A 24,679-nucleotide genomic window follows, 5' to 3' on the forward strand; every position below is an offset into this window, starting at 1 on the left:
CCTATTTTTATTTAAATCCTTCCTTACCAGCTCCCTATGTGTGCTATTTATATAAATAGGTGCTTTTCCGCTCCACTTGTTAGTTATTTTTGTGAGTGGGCCGTCTTTACTCTGTCTGGAGGGGAACAGCTTGGAGTGCAGCATCCGGCTAAGTGCTACTCATCATCCCTTCGACCCACATCCATCGTTGCCGGATGGTGTACACGGTCCTTTTTTTTATAAAAAAGAAAAAAATAAAAGATATAGATTGCCAAGGCGCGTGAACGGCGCAACTATTTGGTACAGAGGTAGAGCCCTAAAGACTAGAAGAACTGAAACTGAATGCCGTCTGTTCCGAGGGTTTTTTAACGTCCAATGCCGTTAGAGCGTTTCTGATTTCCTCGTTCTCAAATGTGAGAAAATTTATTGTTGGGCAAAATCCTTGATCATTCACTGCATGTTCTAAAACTTAAGTTGCTAATATAGTTCATCACTTGACAAAAGTGTTATTGTAAAACATGAGCAATTTTATAATGTAGGCTTCAATTATAGACATAGCAATTTTGATCAAATTTAATTTTCAGATACTGCGATGAAAAGGTTACGGTGTTGTTTCTGCTTGCTCTTGCTATTTGTGCTGAGGGGGAATGCAATTGAACTCTTTGATACAAAAAACTTGGAAGTTGTTAAATCAGTGACCCTGGAGCTTTCTAGCGACAAATTGAGACCAGGTGAGTTCCTTTGTGCCACCATTGCATTTTATGTGTTGTCATATAGCACGTTACGGCGTAAGAGTTATAAGCCCTTAAAGCGCGGGAGGGGAAACAGTTGCCGTTCCCAATTCAAGCTTTCTGTCAGTAAGTAAAAAGGCAATGGACGGCTAATTAAGAGGAATTGGGCCCGAAAACGGTTAGGTTTATGTGAATATGTAAAAGTATATCTAAAGTGGCCTGGATGGCCTTTATAGACCCCAGTTACAAATTAAGGAAAAATTAAAGCAGCAGCTGACTATACGAAAAAAAGCAATTGCTCCTCGGGGGAGATGGATCCAATTATTGAGTCTTTAGTATGGTATGCGATACTATATACGATAGTGTGGGGGATTATTTAGGCAAGGCTCACTTCCCCAGTAATAACGAGTACCGCCAACTTATTGTTCGACGTTTTAGACGATGCTACTATTGACGTGGAGAAACCTCTGTATACAAAGAAAAGTGAAAACCCTCAGTTTGGCTATGACGTTGCGGTAATGACGTTTCCGCTGCAAGGAATATCAACAGTGGCTCTCTCTGCTCCAGGTGGAGCTAGTATCGAGTTCGCTGATCCAGGTTTCGTGGAATGGCAAAATCTCAACCAGCTGCCCACTAAATCGTTAGTGTTATAATCCGCAAGGTTCACTCAAGACTGCTTATCTAACTACTTGAACAGTCTTCGCATTGCCGAGCAGCAGAATTGGGTTGCAAGCAAGAGATAAATCAAAATTCATGCGAAAAGTATAGTGATGACTCCCTGGTTTAGCCAATTAAATACGAGAAAAAGTGACTATCGAAGACAATGATGACATCTGGATAAAAAAACTGAATTAACAAATGCCCCCCCAACACTTGGTGAATACTGGCTGGTCCGGGGCCTTCCCAACACTACGTCTTCATAAAGCATTTCCTAATATTCAAATCTATCAATAAAATGAAAATACTACATAAACATAAGTTGAGAAAAATGTTAAACTAAAGATAGACAACTATTGAAAACAAAGCACTAATGGCAAAAGTAGATGAGTCAAACTAGCAGCCTCCCTCCTTCTACAACAACTCTCATTGAGGCCTTTTTAATCTCGCGCCGCGTAAGTGTCCTAGAGCCTCGAATGCAGATGATGGAGCTCCTTAGGAGAGTGCAGCTGATTTTTGTCCTTAGATATAGCATGATCTCAGCCTAGCTGTCCTCTTTTCGCGCATAGAGCTTCGATTCCAAATGTTTCAGCGCTTGCGAAGCTGATGGTCCTGCTCCACCAACGGAAGCAAGGACAAGCGGAGAAAACCTTGCTTTCTCAACATCAATTATTCTTTGTTCATATTTGTTCTTTTTTGTAGATACTTGTAGGCTTCGCTACTGCTTTAGAGGCAACTTTTTGCTAGCGCGTTGAAATTTTTAACATGAAAGTGTGTTTTGTTGAGCCTGTACTCTCAAAGTCCGTTGGCCTTGATGTCCAATCTTGCATCATCATCGTCAGTTTTCGTTGATTTAAGAGCAAAGATTTCCCCTTGCAACGGGTGAAGATGAGGCTCGATCGCAACATCATGACAGACATCACTTAAGAGATCCGAAAGGATTCGCGAAGTTCTTTATGTATCATGTGGGTGTATCCTTCTTAGGATAATCTTTCGGACAATTTTACGACCTGGATTAAACGGATATAAAGAATCTCTGGCAGTGATCAGGGTTCTGCGCGCCTGAGAGTTCTTGGTCATATTTGAGATAGCATTGCAGAGCTATTATTGGCCTTTTCCTGGTGTTCTACGATTGGATGGGGAGTATAGACGCGTATTTAAACTATAGACGCTAAATTTAGATATGCGTTTCTTTCATTTACACAATTGCGACTGAATTGTGTTTGCGACAGATTTTTTTTTGAATTTATTGGAACCATGTTCTTTTTTTGATTTGATTGAATAAATTTGGATCACACATGACTTAGCTGATTCTCAAAAATGACTTTTTTCACTCTCAAAGAGACGTTTGATTACTTGAATTGATGGACATTAGGTCCGCAGAGTACTGACTGATAAGTCCTATCTTTGGAGGTCATTTGAAGGTAGCTGATAGAAACAACTATATGTTAATACTCTTCGTAACGTATCAATTTTGTAATAAAATTTGCTATTTTTCAAATTTTTTTAAAATTTTTTTTCTAGCCTTAGGGGCTCGGGAAACTTCACTTGGGTCTGATAATAGATTACTGCATAATTGCTCTGGGCAATGAAATGGTTTTCATCATTTTATCATCACGATTTTTAGTTTTTTTCTGATAATTTGCAATATATTATCTGATCATTTTCGGAGTTTATCGATCTTTATAGGCCTGTGAAATATTTTCACGCTTGAAATTGTATCAAGCAATATAATTCTGGCTAGACAGACAATTGTTGTTTTCAAAGAAAACTGTGCTCAGGCTCTAATAACCTTCTTCTGATTCTCTTGAGTTTCAATTCTTGCTCGATCCTTGCCTGTTCTGTGAAGTTGTGTTTTGATAGTGCTATGTATAATGCTTTTGATGCTCACTCCGTTTGGGTTTTTGCCCCACATAATTAATAGTTTGATAGTTCGTTCGGTAAAGTGAGACGCTTCTAGTTGGTCCGTTCGACCATGCGTCCGTCCGACCATGCGAAAAGTATAGTGATGACTCCCTGGTTTAGCCAATTAAATACGAGAAAAAGTGACTATCGAAGACAATGATGACATCTGGATAAAAAAACTGAATTAACAAATGCCCCCCAACACTTGGTGAATACTGGCTGGTCCGGGGCCTTCCCAACACTACGTCTTCATAAAGCATTTCCTAATATTCAAATCTATCAATAAAATGAAAATACTACATACAAACATAAGTTGAGAAAAATGTTAAACTAAAGATAGACAACTATTGAAAACAAAGCACTAATGGCAAAAGTAGATGAGTCAAACTAGCAGCCTCCCTCCTTCTACAACAACTCTCATTGAGGCCTTTTTAATCTCGCGCCGCGTAAGTGTCCTAGAGCCTCGAATGCAGATGATGGAGCTCCTTAGGAGAGTGCAGCTGATTTTTGTCCTTAGATATAGCATGATCTCAGCCTAGCTGTCCTCTTTTCGCGCATAGAGCTTCGATTCCAAATGTTTCAGCGCTTGCGAAGCTGATGGTCCTGCTCCATCAACGGAAGCAAGGACAAGCGGAGAAAACCTTGCTTTCTCAACATCAATTATTCTTTGTTCATATTTGTTCTTTTTTGTAGATACTTGTAGGCGTCGCTACTGCTTTAGAGGCAACTTTTTGCTAGCGCGTTGAAATTTTTAACATGAAAGTGTGTTTTGTTGAACCTGGACTCTCAAAGTCCGTTGGCCTTGATGTCCAATCTTGCATCATCATCGTCAGTTTTCGTTGATTTAAGAGCAAAGATTTCTCCTTGCAACGGGTGAAGATGAGGCTCGATCGCAACATCTTTTGTAGGCTTCGCTACTGCTTTAGAGGCAACTTTTTGCTAGCGCGTTGAAATTTTTAACATGAAGGTGTGTTTTGTTGAACCTGGACTCTCAAAGTCCGTTGGCCTTGATGTCCAATCTTGCATCATCATCGTCAGTTTTCGTTGATTTAAGAGCAAAGATTTCCCCTTGCAACGGGTGAAGATGAGGCTCGATCGCAACATCATGACAGACATCACTTAAGAGATCCGAAAGGATTCGCGAAGTTCTTTATGTATCATGTGGGTGTATCCTTCTTAGGATAATCTTTCGGACAATTTTACGACCTTGATTAAACGGATATAAAGAATCTCTGGCAGTGATCAGGGTTCTGCGCGCCTGAGAGTTCTTGGTCAAATTTGAGATAGCATTGCAGAGCTATTATTGGCCTTTTCCTGGTGTTCTACGATTGGATGGGGAGTATAGACGCGTATTTAAACTATAGACGCTAAATTTAGATATGCGTTTCTTTCATTTACACAATTGCGACTGAATTGTGTTTGCGACGGATTTTTTTTTGAATTTATTGGAACCATGTTCTTTTTTTGATTTGATTGAATAAATTTGGATCACACATGACTTAGCTGATTCTCAAAAATGACTTTTTTCACTCTCAAAGAGACGTTTGATTACTTGATTGATGGACATTAGGTCCACAGAGTACTGACTGATAAGTCCTATCATTGGAGGTCATTTGAAGGTAGCTGATAGAAACAACTATATGTTAATACTCTTCGTAACGTATCAATTTTGTAATAAAATTTGCTATTTTTCAAATTTTTTTAAAATTTTTTTTCTAGCCTTAGGGGCTCGGGAAACTTCACTTGGGTCTGATAATAGATTACTGCTTAATTGCTCTGGGCAATGAAATGGTTTTCATCATTTTATCATCACGATTTTTAGTTTTTTTCTGATAATTTGCAATATATTATCTGATCATTTTCGGAGTTTATCGATCTTTATAGGCCTGTGAAATATTTTCACGCTTGAAATTGTATCAAGCAATATAATTCTGGCTAGACAGACAATTGTTGTTTTCAAAGAAAACTGTGCTCAGGCTCTAATAACCTTCTTCTGATTCTCATGAGTTTCAATTCTTGCTCGATCCTTGCCTGTTCTATGAAGTTGTGTTTTGATAGTGCTATGTATAATGCTTTTGATGCTCACTCCGTTTGGGTTTTTGCCCCACATAATTAATAGTTTGATAGTTCGTTCGGTAAAGTGAGACGCTTCTAGTTGGTCCGTAATTCTTCATACTGTTTTTATCTTGTTAACTTTTTTGTTACCAGCAGTGCGTGTTTCGCTCATTCATATACATTAAATTTTCCTAAAGCTTTGAGTGTTTATGGGGCTCAAATTGCCTTTTTTCTCGAATCGAATTGTTTATCTGAATTTGATAATTTAATGACAAAGAGGGATACTTTAATTAAAGGTTATTTTAGTCCAAGGTAATTTACAGCTTTGTTTATTAATTACTAGTTGATATCGAAGGGTGGCGGGAGAGAATTTTCGATTGCACATTCTGTAGGATCTTCTATCGGATAAACCATCTCAGTCATTAATTCCCGTTCTTAATAAGTTGCGCAGTGTTGATTCACCTGAAGATTTAGCTGTTTTTCATTTTTTCACATTTCAATTCTAATTTGATATCATTTTTTTGTTTTGTTTCAGTAGCATTACTGAGAAGAGTATTCAGGTTATGGTCATAGACCCAGTCGAGGCCTACAATGCCCATGCTATGTTTGGATCAAGTCTCACAGTAGTCAACTCACTGCTCGATGGCCAGGTAGCCGACCAGCAGCCGGAACTGTTCATCGGCGGGCCAGAGGGAGTGAACTGTGATAAGAGGACACCCACTGGAGATGACTCACTCTCCTTTGACAGTATTGGTTATGTTTACTCCACTACTGTGACATACTCTGCTAGAAGCGACATCGTAAGTTTTGTTGTAATAATCATTGCGCGTTTCCAAGGTTCTGACGACTCTCTACTCCTTTATTTACCTAATGAAATGAATCTTGAGGAAAAGAGATGCAAGATGTTGACTGTCTGTACAAAACGTGAAATATCGCATCAAGATATTGTTCAGCAGTTTCCACGATGACTCTTGACATGTGTTGATAGTATCTTAGAAAAATACTCAGCGTCTTGTGACAATAGGATCGCAAATGCGGTTTTACTTGATTTTTGCCATGTACGTAGTTAGCAGCTTAGGCAATTGCAGGCAAAACCGAATTCTACTGTTCACCATAAATTTGTAATTATTTTTCCAACGTATTGAAATGAAATAGAAAAATCGTATCGATTTTTGCTTGTTCTGAACATGCTAAACATGCTTCGTTGTGTTTAGCTGAAAACGCCAGAGGTGGAGCAATTCTCTAAATTCGACGACGTGTGCTATAAAGGACAGGAATACAAATCACCAGACGGTGACAAGAAAAGTAAGTCAAAGTTACTTATCCCATTATCGAAAAAGAATTAGTTTTTGAAAGAAAACTGAAGGAGATACTTGAACGAAGAGAGATTTTTAATTGCTCTCGAATGAAGTTTGAAGCAATTATTGTAAACGTGTGTCTTTTATGCAAAATTGTTGCTTGTAGGACAATTTTTTGATTTTCTTGGCTTTTTAACACTTGACTTTTGATTTTTGTATGACCTAAAATGCGCTTATTCAGAAATTAGGTCTGTTGATAAAATAAAACCGGTTGTAAGATAAACTGTTCAGGGGACCTGATAGCCGAGTGGGCAATGCTTTAGTCTATTACCCAGGAGGTCGTGAGTGCGCTCCCCTCCTTGGTCGAATTTTTTGTACCCATAAAAATTATCTAGGCTATAGCCCTCTGAATTAAATTGCCCCACCTGCTGTCGTTCGATAGCAATTTCTCCTACATTCATCTTTCTGGATTTAAGTTCATCTTTCTGGGAATGTGATTGAATGCTGAAGGTTTAATAGTAAAATTTTCCAATAGATGTCGTTCTTTAAATATATGCAAAGCAAACTAAGATTTGATCAATTCAAGTTGATTTCCAAAATAAAGTTGATGAATATTTGAGAAAACGCTGTTATGTAGGATAGAATCTTTAGGATTAATTTCCGCTTCCAATTGGTCATGATTGGTTGCTACCATGATTGATTACGACCGAATAGATCCCAGGAGTAGCCGACGATGTGACAAAGAACCGATGCTGCTCAGATCTCTTTAGAATGGATACTTTCAGTTAATTATGTCAACTGTTGTTGCCAACTTAGACACAACTGTTGTGTTTAGCTATCCAGGGAGGAATGGCACAGGCTAACAGAAACCTGTTGGGTTTCTCTGGACATCTTAGCCGGGATGGACGGACCCTGATGTTCGGAGCTCCTGCTTTCAGAACCCAGGCAGGATACGTGTACTTGAGTTACAGAGATGACAGAGAGGCTGCCAAGTTCGATCCTTTCTACCAGACTCCAGATGTGTTAGTTCTCGTTTCTGCAACATTTTGCTGAAGGAATCTTAAAGTTGATTGATAACACTGTTTGGAATTTTTGGGGGGTATTAATTTGCCCTTTGTCCGCTTGTGGAATGGGAGAAGTTTGTGACAACTTGAAAAATTTGTCTCTTTTAATTGCCCTCGAACGAATTTTGAAGCATTTGTAGAACATTTTTTTTAGAACATTTTTTTCTGATTTCACTTCTCGAGTAACTTTTTAATTTGTGATTTTTATGCGATTGAATTTATGTGACCTTTGAATTTTTATGTGATTGAAATTGCTCGGATACAGAAATTTAGTGAAAGCGGTTGTGAGGGACGTTGAGTGTTGCTGAGTTGTTAACGTTACTGATTATCCGGGAGAGCGGTGATTGGAACCCCAGCTTTGTCGGAAGTTTTGCACTCATAGAAGTTTCTTTATTCTATACCCACTCTAATCTACATCCTCGGCAGGTATTGGAGAGCAATTCGTCGACCTTAGTCGGTATATTAATAGCCGCAAAGCGATAGATGAGGCTATTATTGGCCTTCTCTTCAATTCAAAGAATTAGAATTGTGTTGGGGCGTTCTCTTTATAGATCTCTTCACACATTTTGACAATTTTTGAAGTGAAATTGGACTAGTGATTTTGTTCACGCCGAAACAGGAAATGGAGGGAAAAAGCTAGTGGAAAAGGCAATTTTTTACTCGAATTTGAAAATAGAGTGAGAAAATGGTGTATGAACAAAAATTCGCTTTCTAGGTAGTGCGTTTTTCACATGGGCAATTTGACTTTAATTTTTACTGTTTTTTTCCATTTTCTGGTCGGATTTTTTTCTTTACTAAGCAGCTCTCCCAATCCACTCAAGGTTCATTCTATGTCCAGTTTTTTTAGTAAGTTAATAATGAAAATTCGTTGAATTGTAGGTCAGCACTTGTCCTACTGTTTTCTTATTTCGTCAACAGAATTTTTGTTACGACCATGTGACGTCACATTCACTTCAAATCTGCCTTCTGCTCCTTTTGTTCATGCAATTTCAACTGAATTACGTTCGTGACGTCATTTTTCACTCTTGTTGAAGAGTTCTTTTGTTCTTTCTCCTGATTGAGCTTTTTGTCACATGTGACTACCTCTCTCAAAAATGACTTCCTTACTCCGAAATTGACTTTTTTTACTTTAATTCAGAGACAAGGTCAAGTGAGTGCCTGTCCTTCTAATTGAAGGTATTTGAGGGCAGTTAATAGAAGCAGCAGTAAGTCAAATAGATTCTTAATCAAAATATTACATCTCGACTTTTTTTGAGAAAGTTTTTTTTAATTGCTCTCAAACTGAGTTTGTAGCAATTAAACTAGTCCCGTGGTCTTTTTTTAATCGCCAGGCAGCGCCTAGAGGGCATTCAGTTTTTCCAGAACCTTTCAGCACGCTAGCTTCCAAGAATGCAATTCACAGAAACGAAGCTGTTTTGTAGACGCGTACATTGAAGAGCGGCGCTTATAGTTAAATTCCCCCGCCCACTTCAGCCCCAGCTGATTTCACCCACCCCCTCATCTCCACCCTGCGCATCTTTCAGGCCATAAGGACGTGGCCCCGTGCAGCCAAAAAGCCCCCCCCCCCACTGTTGCCCCCTATCAATCCCCCCGCGCTGAGCTCAACTTAAGTGCTTTCAATTAAGCTAAAGCTAGCCTAACTAAGCCATAGTTAATTACTGACGTAACTAAATGCTCGACTGTCGTTTGAGAGCGCAATTCGCCCGACGTTAATTGGTTATTAATGGCCGCCATCAGCCTCTCAACGGCTAATATTCAGGCGCTCTCCTTTTTAATTGCTCTTTAATGAAGTTGATAGCAATTATTTTAAACGTGTTGATCTTTGTTGTGCACATTTTTCGCTGGACCATTTTGTGCTTTTCTTCTAGAACATTCTTTGACTTCGCAAGTGACTTTTCACGCGTTCGTTCCTCATTTTGAGCGATCTCTTTGCTCTCACTCCGAAGTGAAGCCTGTTGCTAATATAAAGTCGGTTGCAGTATAGCAAAAATAAGGACCAAATAGCAGGGTCGGGAGTGAATAGGGTTCTAAAGCGGGAGGCCAATGGTTCGAATCACCTTGAGGTCAAATGTTTTTCCATTCGCCTTTCGTTCAGAGCATTTCTTCCAGCATGGTCGGTTTATGTTTTTAATTCGCTTTACCTTTTGATCGCTTTTCGTTTTAATTCATTTACTCACTGTTTCAACTGTATGGTTTTTAAATCCATCCACTCAATGAATTAACGCAAGATAGTGAATACAGTAAAGGTGAAAAGAGCAAAATCAAAAGACTGGATAAACCGATAGAACCATTTAGTCTTGAGGGATATCTATGTTCATTAGTGTTTGCTAGCTGACATTGGTATTAAGCTGATTAGTTTAGAAGCTGAATTAAGTAAAGCTTTTGAATGCAACTGAAGTTGCTCGCCGAATTGGAACACTTTTTGACACTGAAAAAAATTCGGTAAATTCATCTTTTTGTTTCAACCCCGATGTGCAAAAAATAGAACAAAAATTGGTCAATTTATCTTTTTTTAAATCTTTTTCTGTTTCAATCCCGATGTGCATCAAGCGCGTTAACGGCGGCTATTTTCCGGCAATCTACCGGCTGTGTTCCTTATTCAACTAAACGTGCTCATTTTACCGATAACTGTTTTAGCGGAATTTTCAAGAATTGTTTGGAATTCAAAATTGATTGCGAATGAATCTTAAAGAAACGTTTTTTGTTTTAGCAAATTATACTATTTATGCGACTGGGACAAACTGAAAAACTATAAAGGTTTCTCTAAGACATCAGGAAATGGGAAGAGTGCCTTTTTGGACTCGATTATTTGTGATGTTGACCTGACATACGGCTACTCACTGGGATCAGTCACAGTCAAAGTTGACGGAAAAGACAAGACATACCTGGCAACTGGAGGACCCAGAGCTAAAGGCCTCCAGGGCGAGATCAAATTGTTTCACTTCATTCCAAATCAAGAGTTTGTCGAGGACTCCTTTGAGTTTTTGGACTCTTTGGTCGGCACCAATTTCAATTCTGGATTTGGCACTACGATTCTGGGTGCTGATTTGGATGGAGACGGAAGTGACGAATTGCTTGTCGGGGAACCCTACTACACGGTAAGCAGCTTGAAACTTTTTTGTTCCCCGGAAGAAAGTTTGGATGTTTTTCGCGTTTGTGCACCCCCCCCCCCCCCCCCCCCCCCCCCGCTTAGTGGGCGCATATTGGCACCCCCCCCCCCCCCCCCCCCCAGATGAATGTGCATTTTTTTTACACAATCATTTACTATAAAGGGCACGTGCTCTGTAACGGGGGGGGGGGGCGCATAACGTACTGGAGGGTGGGGGCACAAATGGAAAAGATCCGAAAATTTTACTTTTTTAGCCATGCGTGATCAAACTAACATGCGTTTTTGCTCTGACCAGGGATTGTATATGCAAATAACAGGTGGGACTGTGCATTACAATGCACATATAACACTGTAAATGTGTACAATATTCTGTGGTAGTGTACGCAGAGGGCGGGGGGAGGAGGGTAGGGAGGAACGAGTTGCAGACGTTTTACTTCATGCAAGTCTGTTACATGTAAACATGACAATGAATAATATACAATTGGCATACAGTAACTACTGCTGTATCATTTGTAGAAGATTGTATACATGTGAATTTGACAATGAAATGATGCGTCAACGTGGTGTACAGGAGAGAAGGTTAATATTGCTGTGTCTTTGAGCGATTTCAATATGATTCATAGAATGTAGTTTTTGTGTTTTTGATAAAGGGATATTAATTTGTATCTGCAAAGTTCTCGAGTATAGAGTTGAAAAATTCAAATTGGTGGATAACAATTGATGGATAACGAAAGGTACTAATGAATTCGGAAAGGATTTCTTAAGTTGACACAAACAAACTATGACAGTATCAAACCTAAGGTATCACTCGACTCGGCAAAAATGCCTTTTGATGACCTTTTAAGTATGTACAGCTATAAGTAGGACATACTACTAATGTAACATAACACGTAATCGGGACAATTTTGTATCCTTATTTGATTTATTATTTATTCACTACAGGTTATTTATTACGGCAGGAATTTATGAATTTATTCTTCCTAAAGCTTGTTTGAGGAAGTATACGAAATTAGATTGACTTTTAATTTGACGAGACAACCGGCAAGACTAAAGCTCTCACAGTCACCATCCAAATTTGAGTGAAGCAGTTGACTTCCAAATGAAGCGAAACAAGACATTTAGAATTTCTTTGTTAATACTACTGTTCAAAATCATGTACCCAAGATCTAATCAACCCCCCGCCTCCCCTTCCCCTCGCACCATAATTGACTGACGGCTTTGCTTCAGGATGACACAACGGATACGTTCAACAGTGGCTGTGTGACAGTGTTTGCATACAACCAACTGCAGAGGAAGTACGAGCAGAAATACATGTTCAAGTCACCCAATCCTTCAGCTAGCAGCATGTTCGGATTCAAAATCGTCAGTCTCGGAGACCTCGACGCTGATGGTAAGCATGTCTTTCACCTTTGCATATTTGAAGCTCCATTTGAGGTTTTTAATAGCCGCCGTCAGCCCCTCGACGGCTATTATGTAGATGCTCTCATTTTTACGACTCAAAGAAGAGTATTGGAGAAGTCCTTTTTTTAAAATCACTTTCGTTGGAGTGAATTTTAAACAGGAAATGAAACTCGTGAAAAATTTTGCAGTGGTTTGGGTGCTGAACAAAATTGAAGAGTGGAGCGAAAAAAGAGTGGTTTTTTTCATTCCGCTGTTTTCGAGAGAGAGCGAGAAATTGAGGTGTGAAAAAAATTTGTAAGTGAGCGAAATTGTGTGTTCACGTGCAGCTTTTTCAAACCGTTTTCTTTTATATTTTGGTTTAGAAGTTTGATTACAATATTTTATTGTTTCTAGGCTCGTTTTGATATTGACTTGTAGCTTTTTGATCATTAATATGAATTTGATACCATTTTTCTGGTTTTTCAGCTATTTTGCTGAATTTTAAGCGAATTTTGGCAATTTTTTGCTTTGTTTTGTTATACTGCTTTGTATGGGCTTTGAAAAGATGCATATTAGTTATCGAGTTTTAAGATACCAAGTGATTGCAGTTTTATTGGTATTAAACTATTTTTTTGTTGAAAAAAATGACAAAAAACTGAAAATTTTTCAATTTTTTTAAATTTTGTTTGCTGTTTTTCGTGTTTTTCGAATCTTAGAAGTTTCTTGCCTGTTCTTTTGGAAGCTTTTCAATACTCTATTTGCTCTAATGAGCGTTTGTTGACTCTATGCGCTCTCGTGAAGTAAAAAAATGCATATTTTTTTAGTTCTTTTTGCTGAATGTAGATGGTTTTGATTTTAGTTTTGAGTCGTTTTGCTAAAGATAATTGAGAAAAATTTTTTGCCGATTTCCGCGAAATTTCTTTTTGCTTTTTGCCAAATCTTTCTGATTGTGTGCGTGTTGCTACTTTTTACTGTTCTAGCTTCTAATAAACTTTTCTAGAGGTGTTGTTGGAATTTACTTTTTCAATGACAGATATTACAAGTTTTTAACTTCTATTTTTTTTCTTTCTTGTTTGGGATTGGTGGATGCTTGACCAGAAGTAGTATTAAAAGTTTTTTTTTAAAATGATGATTTGGATTCAACATAATGACAGTTGATCCATAATTTGTGGCTAAAATTTGTTTTTTTTTACAGAGAGTATTTTTGGTTTTGTTCTTCATTTCCTTTCTCTTACCTCTGTTTTCTCAACTTGAAAATTTTGTGTTGGGTTTTTCTCTCAATTTGCAGTCTTTCAACGAATTAAAATTAAACGTTTCGCAAGAGTTTTTGCCAAAAGTTGTTTTTTAAACTTGCAACTCAATGTTAAACTTTTATCATGCTTTATCTTCTTTTCTGGTCAGATACTTCATAGTTCTTCTTCATGTTCTTTTGTTTTAAAGTGATTTGTGCTATTCAGTAGAATAAGCATGATGTTAGATATTGTTGTCATCCAGCACGAGAAGCTTTATGTTAGCTAGGGGCGTTAGTTTATTCCTTCGAGTCGTTTCCGGAATTCTTTCGGCTGTTTTTTAATTTGCTTTAACTTTTGTGCACGTTTTTCGTTTTCCATAAGTCACAATTTCCACGCCTGACTTCGGACTTACCTCACGGTTTCAATCGAATGGATTTTAAATTTTTTCATGCCTTGAATTACCAATTTAGTGAATACTGTCAAAGTCAAAAGAGCGAAATTTCGGAAAAGAGCGAAAATACAGAAATTTTGGTCGATTTCTATCTCTTCTTTTCTTCTTCTGTTTCATTCCCAATGTACATCAAGCTCGTCAACGGCGTCATTAAAACTAACAAATCTTTTTACGCGCGTAAACTCTTAAACCCCTAAAACCCTTATTTATGCTCCAGCCTTCGCGTTTTTTAACTGCAAATTATCCCAATTATTTTAAAAAGTGAAGTTCAGCAATTATATTAGTCCTGTTGGTCTTTCCTTCTTTAATGCGGTTTTCTGTACTACCGACTGTTCTTCTGATCATTTGACCTTTCGACCTCAAAACAAGATAAGCAGTTAAAACCCGGACGGCATTAAGTCGCTGAGCAGTGCTCTTAGAGCTTTAGTAGTCTAAAAGTTTACAAATCATTGAAGTCGTTGAGTAGCCAAAAATCGTCGTTTGAGGGGGCATTTTTAATCATCCGCTCACTTCGCGGTCCCCTCCGCCACACCACCCCACCTCATTCCATCCCTAGCCCCACACCGCGCTCGGATCCCCCCTCTACGCTCACCACTGAGGATGAGGTTGTTTTAGGTCCCTTCTGTTTTGAGATTTAATTGTAGATTTCTTATCAGTATTTTTTAATACGAATAGAAATTTTTTTGCTTGAATTATTGAACTAATATTTTGCTGTTTTTATTTTTCAAACCAACAACTTTTCTTGTTTCCTTCTTAAGTCAGATCACCTCAATAGAGACAGCGTAAATATGTTGAAAATGAACCAGTTTTTTCTCATTGTGGAACTTGCTTTAGAAATTTGTGGAGTCTTTTCGTTTTCTGCGTCTGAATAAGTTGTAAATAGTGAGTTTCAGGAAATAAATGTTAATTATTCATTTCGAAGAAAATATGTAAGTTTTTACGGAAATAGACTGGCCTGCTCGCTCTCCTCCTTCCCCTCCCTCTCATTCTATCCGTAACCCCGCACGTGCGACACCCCCTCCCTCGACTCCGCTCCTCCAACCGCTCCATCCCAACTCCAACCACCTCAACTAAACTTAATTTATTCTCCCTAAGCGGCAGCTAGCTACTGACGAAGCCAACCGCTCGCCAGGCGTTTTCGATCAATCCGCCCAACGTAAGGCGGTTATGTAATGTATCTAGTAAAGAGAATTCATCTCGAAATAGGAACAGTGGTGACATTGGCATTGGTTGGTTTGTTTAGGCGGAGAAGATATTTTGGTATCAGCATTGAACGCGACTGACGACAAGAAGAACTTCGGAAAAGTGCATCTATTCAGTGGACGATCAATTAGCCTCATCTACTCTTCCAGTGTCTACAAGAGTCAATACCCGGACATTCTACAGGTATCGCTTCACAATCAAGGCTTGTAATTAGTTTCTCCACAAGAGCATTACAAAATCAAGTCTGGTTAGCAAAATAACAATATTCAAACAATTTAACAGATTATGAGTTAAAAAGGATATTTTTAATAATTTCCTCCTTTAGTAGTTAACGCCCCTTCCCTTTGCGAGCCAGAGTCCCCACCAAATAAAGTGGACCGACCAATTGGTCGCTTTCACCTCTTTAATCCCACAAAATGTATCTTTTAATACATGTAACAAGGGCCATACAGTGTGGGATATAGCGGCAACAGAAAGATTGTAGTAATCAGTAATTATACAAGGTCTTTGTCTTTCTTTGCCAATTTTTAAAAATAGAAAATTGTAAACTAATTGTCAAATGAGGCATGTAGTTCACGAAAGGAAAGCTAAGAGAAAGCCTACAGTTGTTTAAATAGTAATTTCAGAAAGCCTACAGTTCAGTTTAGATAATAATTTGTCTATACGCTGCAGAATTTTTAATTGCTCTTGAACGAAGTTCATAGCAATTATTGTAAACGTGTCTTTTTTATGCAAATTTTTTGCTTGACAATTTTGCGCTGTCGTTCATTATTTCTGAGTGATCTCTATTGCGCTCTCCGAAGTAAAGCTTGTTGCCATAATAAAAACAATTGCAGTTTGGGAAAATTTGTGACACATAGCGCAGTGGTTAGTGCGGGTGGCCATGGATCGGTAGGTCAAGGGTTCGAATGCCGGTGAGGGCAAGGTTTTTTCGCGCCTGTAAAGAAAAATTTATTTAGGCTACAGACCCTGAATTAAATTGCCTCGCCTGTCGTTCAAGAGCAATTCTTCCGACATTTGTCGGTTTATATTTTTTAATGTTGCCAAATTATTTAAAATAAGAATTTCTTATTATGGTCTAAAACTTTATTTCAAAATTGAAAAATTGTTGAGATCTCATCATTACGGTAAATATTTTTTCGTCAAAGGATAAATAAGAGCTGATAGAAAAAAATGGAATAAAAAGGCACTAAGTTCCTGTTACTTTTTAATTTCTCTCGAACGAAGCAATTATTGTAGACATGGGTCTTTTTATGCAAAGTTTTTGCCTGATTGTTTTTGCACTTTCGTTCTAGAACATTCCTTGACTTCTGGAGTGACTTATTCATGCTTGAGTTCTTCATTGTTGAGCGATTTAAGTTTCTGTCTTCCTGAAATAGTTTCTTGCTAATATAAAAGCGATTGTGAGCAAATAAGAGCCGTAGCCATTGTAGCTAAGTTGTTTAGATGTTCGGCTGTTATCCTGAAGATTCGGGGTTCGAACGCCTGTAGGGTCAGCTGTTTTTACCCATTTAACATTTCTATGTTATAGAAATACAATAGAGCTACACCCCTCTAATTAAATTGCCCCAACCTGTCGTTGGAGAGCATTTCATCTGGCGTTTGTCGGTTCATGTTCCGAATTTTTTCCCTGTTGTCCTCGAAGAGTATATTTTGCGATTGTTAGTCTAGATATTTTAAGTTCAAATTATCTAGACTGGCCAGACCAACATTTTATGATTATATAAAGACTATTTGAATTTTTTTTTAAAACACTGCTTCAATTTTTGGTTGTAAGTGAAATGATCAATTCTCAGCATTTGCTAGAGTAGGCCAGATCTAAATAGGTTGCCCGTTTGCACCTATACGTAAAGGTTGAAACTGACAGTTTTATGAAATAACGATACCCTAATTGTTTATCTTTTTTACCGAAAAGATAAACAATTGCTCTTTAATATAAGCAATTGCTATTTAAGTGAAGTTTTTAAATTTATCACAGAGAAATGAAAATGACTATAAATTTTCAATAACCATTTTCCGTGTACACCAATCATTTAATTGCTCAAATTAATGCAAACTCTTTTATTCCTGCATGTTTTTGAAGATGTGCTGCTATTATAAATGCAATTTTTGGCGGAATATCTTAAGAAAATTGATTCCAATTTATAAATAGCCACCGTCAGCCTCTCAACGGCTATTATTTAGGCACCCTCCTTTTTAATAGGCGCCCTCATCTTCTCAGCCGGCTTTTATAGCGCTCCTATTTTTTTAATTCGTCGAACAAAAAAGTGTTTCGCTTTACCTCATTTTGCCGCTTTTTCAACATTTTTCGTGAAATCTTTTCGACTTATCTAGGCTAGTTTCTCTCTTCTCTCATTCTGCTAAAAGTGATTTTGAACATCAGTTGCTTAGCAAAGCAATTCAAAATGAACAGAGTCAGTATAAAAATTGAAGTCAGAAATAGAAGCGGGATCAACCCATAAAGCCCAATTTTAGATGCCCGCTATTTGAACGTCGTTCCTATAAGTCTTAGTTACCATCTCTTATGCTTATTGGTATTGATAGTAGCCCTTTTAGCCTCTCTCTAAGAAACAGAAGTATGCTCAAATACGAAATGCCATCAAAATAAATCAGACTTAAAAAATGTTTTTGTACAAAAATCTTTTTTTTCAATATCTATTCTTTCAATCACAATCATGCTTATTGGAATCAACGGCGGCTATTTTCCGGCAATCAGCCGGGTATATTTTAATTCGCTTCACCTTTCGATCACGTTTTTCGTTTTACATAAGTCACAAAATTCACGCTTGACTTCTGACTTACTTCACTCTGTTTCAACTGAATGGATTTTAAATTCTTTCACGTATTGAATTACGTAATGTATTGAAAACGCTCAAAGTCAAAAGAGCAAAAGAAAAAGGATACGCATATAAATATTATCCTTGTATGACTGCAAAAAATTGCCATTTGTTATGTTTCAGACGTTCCAACAAACGCCTTCTAAGCTGTTTGGCTTCAGCATAGCTGCTTCCAAAACTGATCTGGACTACAATGGCATCCCGGATCTAGTCATCGGAGATCCAGGCAAAGATGTTCAGCAAGCCTACGTGTATTACTCTTCTGCCTTCATTCGTCTTCTTAGTCCAGATGGAATTCCGGCTAGACTCATCTTCGACAGTCCCGAAGTTGACCCAGATTGCCCGACGGAAATTAAGAGCAACCGAGACAAAAAGATCAACTTTTGCCAGAAATTGAATGTCCAGCTGGAGAACAAAGGTTACTGGTGGTCCGATCCTGTAAACCCAAACAACCCCCCGGTACTTAAAAAATGGAAGTTTGAAAATGATTTCAACATTGACGTTAAGTTGAAGAAGGTGGCCGATGGAAGCGATATTGATGTTTATCAAGCCGAGAAAGCGATGGAGTTCGGACCCGACAAAGCTAACTCGGGAATGCTGACGTTCTTTGTATACGGAGAAACTGACGACATTTATGGGGTGACTCTGAAGCTAATCGCCGAGACACAACTTGTCACTGGAAACCAAATTAAACTTGAAGGAGAATATGTAAACAAAGATCATAAAACATCCGACTTTTGGAAAGCAGACCCAGTTTTGGCACCCGAGTTGGTCAAACCCATCGATATTTCCATATCCCCCAAAGCTGATGTGTTTATGGAACTTAATCCCCGAGTTTTGGACGTTGTTTTGGGATCCACAAACAATGATCTGAACATCAATATTTTGATCAAGACGAAATCAGGACAAGAGGAGAACTTTGTGAATGGGGAACTGAGGATTAATCTGGGCACGAAGGATCTCTCATTGATCAATACACAGTCCAAACCCGAATCTCTCGCTTCATGTCGAAAAGACACTGACAGTAAGTAGACAAGTTTTTTGATAAGGCGGAGAAATGATACTTTTCATTTTGAAAACAGAAAAACGCAACGACATGTCTTTTATTCTTCAATAAACATGTGTATAATAGGCTACTGCTTTTTAAAGTATCAAGTTATTAATACCCTGAAACAAAGTGGAAGCATTAATAACGATTATCGAAAAGGTGTTGTGTAATGTGCTTAATTTACAAACGTTCGTGATTTTTGTACCGGATTTCAATTTCGATCTGATATTGGACAGTTATGGGCAATTCTGCTCCTATTACTTTATTAACGGACACATGATCACGTACGCAAGTTATCGAAGATTTTTTAGCCAGATAAATCTGGCTGTAAAGGCATATGGATGAGGTAATGACAGTTTGAATAACTTTAAAGCGGCAAGTAAGTAACTGTGAACCTGATAATTGCACATCATTTCCTGTTGAATTTCCAGATAATTATTATCAGATAAGTTCCGCTGTGTATCTTTGTGCTAGGTGTTCAAACATTAAAATGAGCTGGCGCTCATAACGAACTGATTTTCCATTACAGAATTTTGACTGATTTTTTAATAACAAATACTGTAATGAAAACTGAATTAGGAAAGAAAACTGAATGATGAATTTATTGCTGTACACAACCTGTCAAGTTGGTCAACAAAACAATTTGCTGGGATAACAGAAAATCTGATAGTATGAACAATAGTATAGCTCAAGCAGGCACAATAATAGCTTCCTTTTCATCGACAATTTTTCATCGCTGGAGATAATAATAGGAGAGACACATGAATGACGTCAGTTAAAAACGTTTGCAAAAGCATTCAGGCAAAAATACATTCAGTACATACAGAGTTTTGTACATTCAAAAAGTAGTGAGCTTTGAATAAAGCAAGTATGACGTATTTGCCCAAAAATTTGATCGTGAGCGAAAAAAATTTGCGCTGATCATGGTCAAACAACTTTGCTGAAGTCCTGGAAAAAGTTTTTGTATGAGTCTTAAATGGTTGACAAGAGTGCACTGTACAGAAGGATTTTTTAAGTGTACATTGACGTCGTTTTTTTGTGCAGATATGTCTGTCGGCATTTGTTATTAATAGCCGCAGAGCGATAGCTGGGGCTATTATTGGCCTTCTCTTGGTTTGTTTTTATTTCGTCGTCGCGATTTTTGTTACGACCATATGCCGTCACAACCACTTCAAATCTGCTTTCTGTTCATTCGTTCATGCAATTTCAACTGAATTGCATGCGTGACGTCATTTTTCGCTCTCAGTGGAGCGAGTTTTTTTGTTCATTCGCGTGATTAAATTTTTGATCACACTTGACTAACCTCACTCTCAAAAATGACTTCCTCACTTTTAAATTGACATTTATTTACTTTAATTCAAAGAGATAAGGTCAAATGGGTGTCTGTCACTCTAAATGAAGGTGTGTGTCACTCTATTTGAGAGCAGCTAATAGAGGCAGCAATAACTTATACAGATTTTTAATCAAAATATAACAGATCAGCCTTCAATGAAAGGACGAATTTTTTTGGTCTGTCTTTTTTTCTGTTTTTTTTTTGAGACTGCCGATCTACGAATCTATTGCGGCTATTTCCTGGCAATCTGCCAGATGTTATTTGTAATATTGTTCCTTCATGGCTTATTTTTTGTCGGCAGCAATAGCTGAGCTATGGGTGGAGTTGGTTTTTTACAATGCAAAGAATCTGAATTGTATTGGGAATGTTTAATAGCCGCCGTCAGCCTCTCAACGGCTACTATTTAGGCGCTCTGCTTTTTTACAATCCAAGAATTGGATGATGTTGGTTCTCTGTCTTTTTTGTAAGATATTTTCACACATTTGTCATGACTTTGATCTTTCAAAACGGGATAATCAGGTAAGACCCAGTGGGCATTAAATTTCATTAGAGGCCCAGAGCCGGCAAAGATAAATACGCAAAACGATACTAATTTTTTGCAATTTTTGCAAGTTTTTAACTTTTGCCATTTTTCGTACTTTTGCTGCCTCAGGGGCCAGGGAACCTCCTCTACAGCTTGATAATAGGTTATTGCATAATTTTTTTTGGCGACTTAAAGATGTTCAAGATTTTATTATCATGAATTTTAGCAATTTTTGGTAAAACTTTAACAATTTTCATTTTTTTTTTTGAAAATTGAGTATTTGTATCCCCAAATACTCAATTTTGAGTATTTGGGGATACAATTTTTTTTCAATTTTGAGTGTTTGTATCCCCAATGGCCAGGGAACTTCCTCGAGGGTTTGATAATGTGTTACTGCGTAGTTGAATGGGGCAATGGAATGGTTTTCATTATTTTGATATCACGAAATTTGGCCTTTTTTCAATAAAACTTGAAGTTTTTAAAATATTTTTGTCTTTTTTAGTTTATCCAACCTCAGGGGCCTTGCAACCTCCTCTAGATTTTAGTAATAGTTTACTGCATAGTTTATAGTGGCGATGCAATGGTTTTTATCATTCTTATAAGACGACTTTTACCAATTTTTTCGTAAAATTTGAGATTTTTCTCCTTTGTTTTGAAAATTTTTTGGAAGCTCTCAGGCCTAGGGGCCAGAGAAGCTCTTTCAGGGTTTGATAATAGGTTTTTGCATGTTTTCTAGTGGCAAGTGATGGCTTTCAACCTTTTTATATTTTTTTTTCATTTTTTCAATAGTTTGATATTTTTAAGTTTTCTTGAAAATGTTTTTGTTGTTTTTCTTGCCTTAACTGGCACGTAACCTCCTCCTGGGTTTGTTAATAAGTTGCTGCATAGTTCATACTTTTTTTTATTTTTGAGGTCAAATTGAAGCGATGATTTTGGTCACGCCGAAACAGGAATTGGAGCGGAAGAGCGAGTGGTTTTGTGGCGTAAACTTTCATTCCTATTTGTATGAAGTAGTGAGAAAACGGTGTATGAGCAAAAATTTGTTTTCTCGCTAGGGGTTTTTTTGTTTACATGCGTCATTTCCGTTTCAATTTTTACTGCTTTTTTATTTTTGTGATAGAATATTTCTAAGTGGTTCTCCCAATCCAGGCATAGTCCATTCTAAATCTATTTTTTGTTTAGTCAAAGAGAATTCTTTGAATTCTAGGTCGGGACTTGTCCTGCTTTGTTTTTCAATTTGCTTCAACTTTTGATCACGTTTTTCGTTTTTACATAAGTCACGATTATCACGTTCGACGCGTGAATTTTCTCACTCACTGAATGAATTTTAAATTCTTTCACGCATTGAATTACGCAATGTAGTGATTACGGTCAATGTCAAAAGATCAAAATAAAAAAAGGTTAAACCGAGAAAGCCCGATCGTTAAATCATATTGCATTAGGTTGTCAAAGTTCGTTAGAGCGATTGCTAACTGACTTTAGTACTAAGCTTACTCGAAACTGCACACCGAATTGCAACACTTTTTGAAACTTAGAGAAAAATTCTGTCAATTTCTATCTCTTCTGTTTTCTTTCTGTTTCAATCTCGTTGTTCGTCAACGGCGGCTTTGCGGCAATCTGCCGGTTATGTTTTGAATCGCAATCGGGGTGTTGGGAATCAATTGCGGTTTTTTGTTGCCTTTTTCTGGGTACATTGCTGTTTTTAATTGGTTTTTGAAGAGGCCGAAATATTCACATTCCTCTGTAGACTCTGTTTAGGCTCTCAAATTTTGGTTTTTGTAGAATTGTCTACACCCGTTTCTACCGTTCTCAAATGTGAGCTATGTTGTAATTTCATTTCATATTTGTAGTGCAATATAAATCTTGTTATGGGAAAGTATCGATGTCGAACAAACGCAAACTATCCTACATTTGTTTAGTTTCAATATCGTGTTTGCTACGTAACTTGAGCTTAAAACGTATCTTACAAAAGTCATCCTTTTTTGTTGTAAATCATCTTTCGGTCTATAATTGTTTTCTTGAAGTTGCATTGGCTACAAATTGGAACTCTAGGAAAAGCAGATTAACGAAGTGTTAACGATAGCCATGAGAGCCATTGCCACTACCAAATAAAGCGAACTATTTAGTCCATTTTGCCTCTCCAATTCCACAAATCCCCCCTTTGAATTAATGTGAAGATTATAGTAAATTATACTATAATAAAACGATTGGTATTGGTGATAAATCTAATGTTTGTAGAAACTGGAGACACCATTTTACTGATAACAATCAATTAAAGATGTGTTACAATTAAGTATATACTAGAAAACTGCTTTTCGACAAATCATGTAATTACGGATTTAATGAAGGCTAATAGACCACAGTATGAAACCAGTAATAACAGGAGCCAAAAATTCCTCAATTGTGTATATTTCCCAAACTGGTCTGTGAAAATAAAGTTCCTTTTCAAGCCAAAATAAGAGGCAGCTTGACTGATTTGATGCTGCAAAGATGCCATTTCGATCCTGCTAAATGTTGTGATCATTTTGTGTCTGATAATAAAGGCAATTAAATTGGTTCAGTGATTTTTAATAGCCGTGGTCAGCCTCTCGACGGCTATTATTTATGCGCTCTCCTTTTTTACGACTCCAAGAGGAGGACTTGATTTTCTACAGGTTTTTATGACTCGGTGATTGACATTCTACAGTTTTTTATTGCTTGAAGACGAGTATTGATTTTCTACTGGCTTTTATGACCCGGAGAGGAGTAGTATTGGTATTCTACAGGATTTTACTAATCCAAGAAGAGTATGGGTATTCCACATGTTTTTTTAGCCAAAGCAAGTTTGTTCTTGAATTGAATTTTGACTTCGTTCTTTTCGAACATTAACTTCTGTTTAATTGCTCTTGAACTACGTTCATAGCAATTATTGTTAACGTGTGTGTCTTTTTTAATGCAAAATTTTCGCTTGACAATTTTGAGTTTTCGAGTGAATTTTACGCCCTTGACTTTTTGCGTTTTGCGTGATCTAAAATTCTCTCTCAATCACAATTTCAAGCAGCTTAACTCAATTGGTGGCAATTTAATACTAAAAGTCAAATGAATAGTGCGCCGAAACTGGTGCCATTTTTCACTTTATATCCTAATAGTGGTATATCCTAACCTCTAATATTGTTAGTTGAAGCCCTTTATTGAACTTCTTAGTCCCATCTAGCCCCCCCCCGACTGAAGCCGGCTGCAATTGATTACGAGAGCAATGCGTCCGACGTTTAGTCGGGTATGTTTTCTTTTGCTGGGTTTAAGCACTAGCTTAGTTTTAAAATTAATATTCGCCTGCAGCCTCTCAATGTCTGTTTTCTATGCGCTCTCCTTTAATTTCAATAGATTTTAATTTTTTCATTGAGTTACGCAAGGTAGTGAGTACGGTCAAAGTCAAAAGCACAAAGCCAAAAGAAACGCCCCCACCTGGTGACACCATTAACCCCTTTAAGCTATTATTTTTTTGCACTTCATAAAACACTTAATTATTTTTTTGTTTCTCCGTTTTCTTTGGTATTCATTACTCTGTAAATGTTTTTTGGAGATTATATTAGGCTACTCTTCTTGCCGTTTCCAATATTTTAACGTTTATTTTTAATTGGTTTTACCTTTTGACCATGTTTTTTGTTATACATAGGTGAAGTTTGTGTTCTGACTTACCTTACTCACTTTTTAAACTGATTGGGTTTTCAATTCTTTCACTGATTGAATTACGTATTGAAGTGGAGAGGTTAATGCCAAAAGAGTGAAATCAAAAGAAACGGGAAAATCTGATAAAGCGTTGTCATTAAGTCATTTTGCATTAGGTTGACAAAGTTCTTTGGAGCGATTGCTGGTTGGAATGATTTCTTAAGCT

General features: G+C 37.4%; 1 protein-coding gene across 2 annotated transcripts in view; it reads left to right on the forward strand.

Moving 5' to 3' along the window:
• The first annotated feature begins 541 nt into the window (after nt 1-541).
• LOC142344929 (integrin alpha-6-like) overlaps nt 542-24,679 on the forward strand; it is a 37,787-nt gene continuing 13,649 nt past the window's right edge. For both annotated transcript variants that reach the window (XR_012759295.1, XM_075397014.1), the window contains exons 1-9: nt 542-710; nt 1,149-1,350; nt 5,863-6,127; nt 6,542-6,632; nt 7,461-7,647; nt 10,400-10,787; nt 12,026-12,188; nt 15,105-15,247; nt 18,025-18,925. Coding sequence is in view for 1 of the 2 variants with exons in the window: in XM_075397014.1 (XP_075253129.1) it covers nt 572-710; nt 1,149-1,350; nt 5,863-6,127; nt 6,542-6,632; nt 7,461-7,647; nt 10,400-10,787; nt 12,026-12,188; nt 15,105-15,247; nt 18,025-18,925 (2,479 nt within the window). In the remaining variant the exon portion in view is untranslated. The remainder of the gene's footprint in view (nt 711-1,148; nt 1,351-5,862; nt 6,128-6,541; nt 6,633-7,460; nt 7,648-10,399; nt 10,788-12,025; nt 12,189-15,104; nt 15,248-18,024; nt 18,926-24,679) is intronic.

This window comes from Convolutriloba macropyga, chromosome 8 (assembly GCF_964194025.1).
Source record: "Convolutriloba macropyga chromosome 8, txConMacr16.3, whole genome shotgun sequence".
Lineage (NCBI taxonomy): Eukaryota > Metazoa > Xenacoelomorpha > Acoela > Convolutidae > Convolutriloba > Convolutriloba macropyga.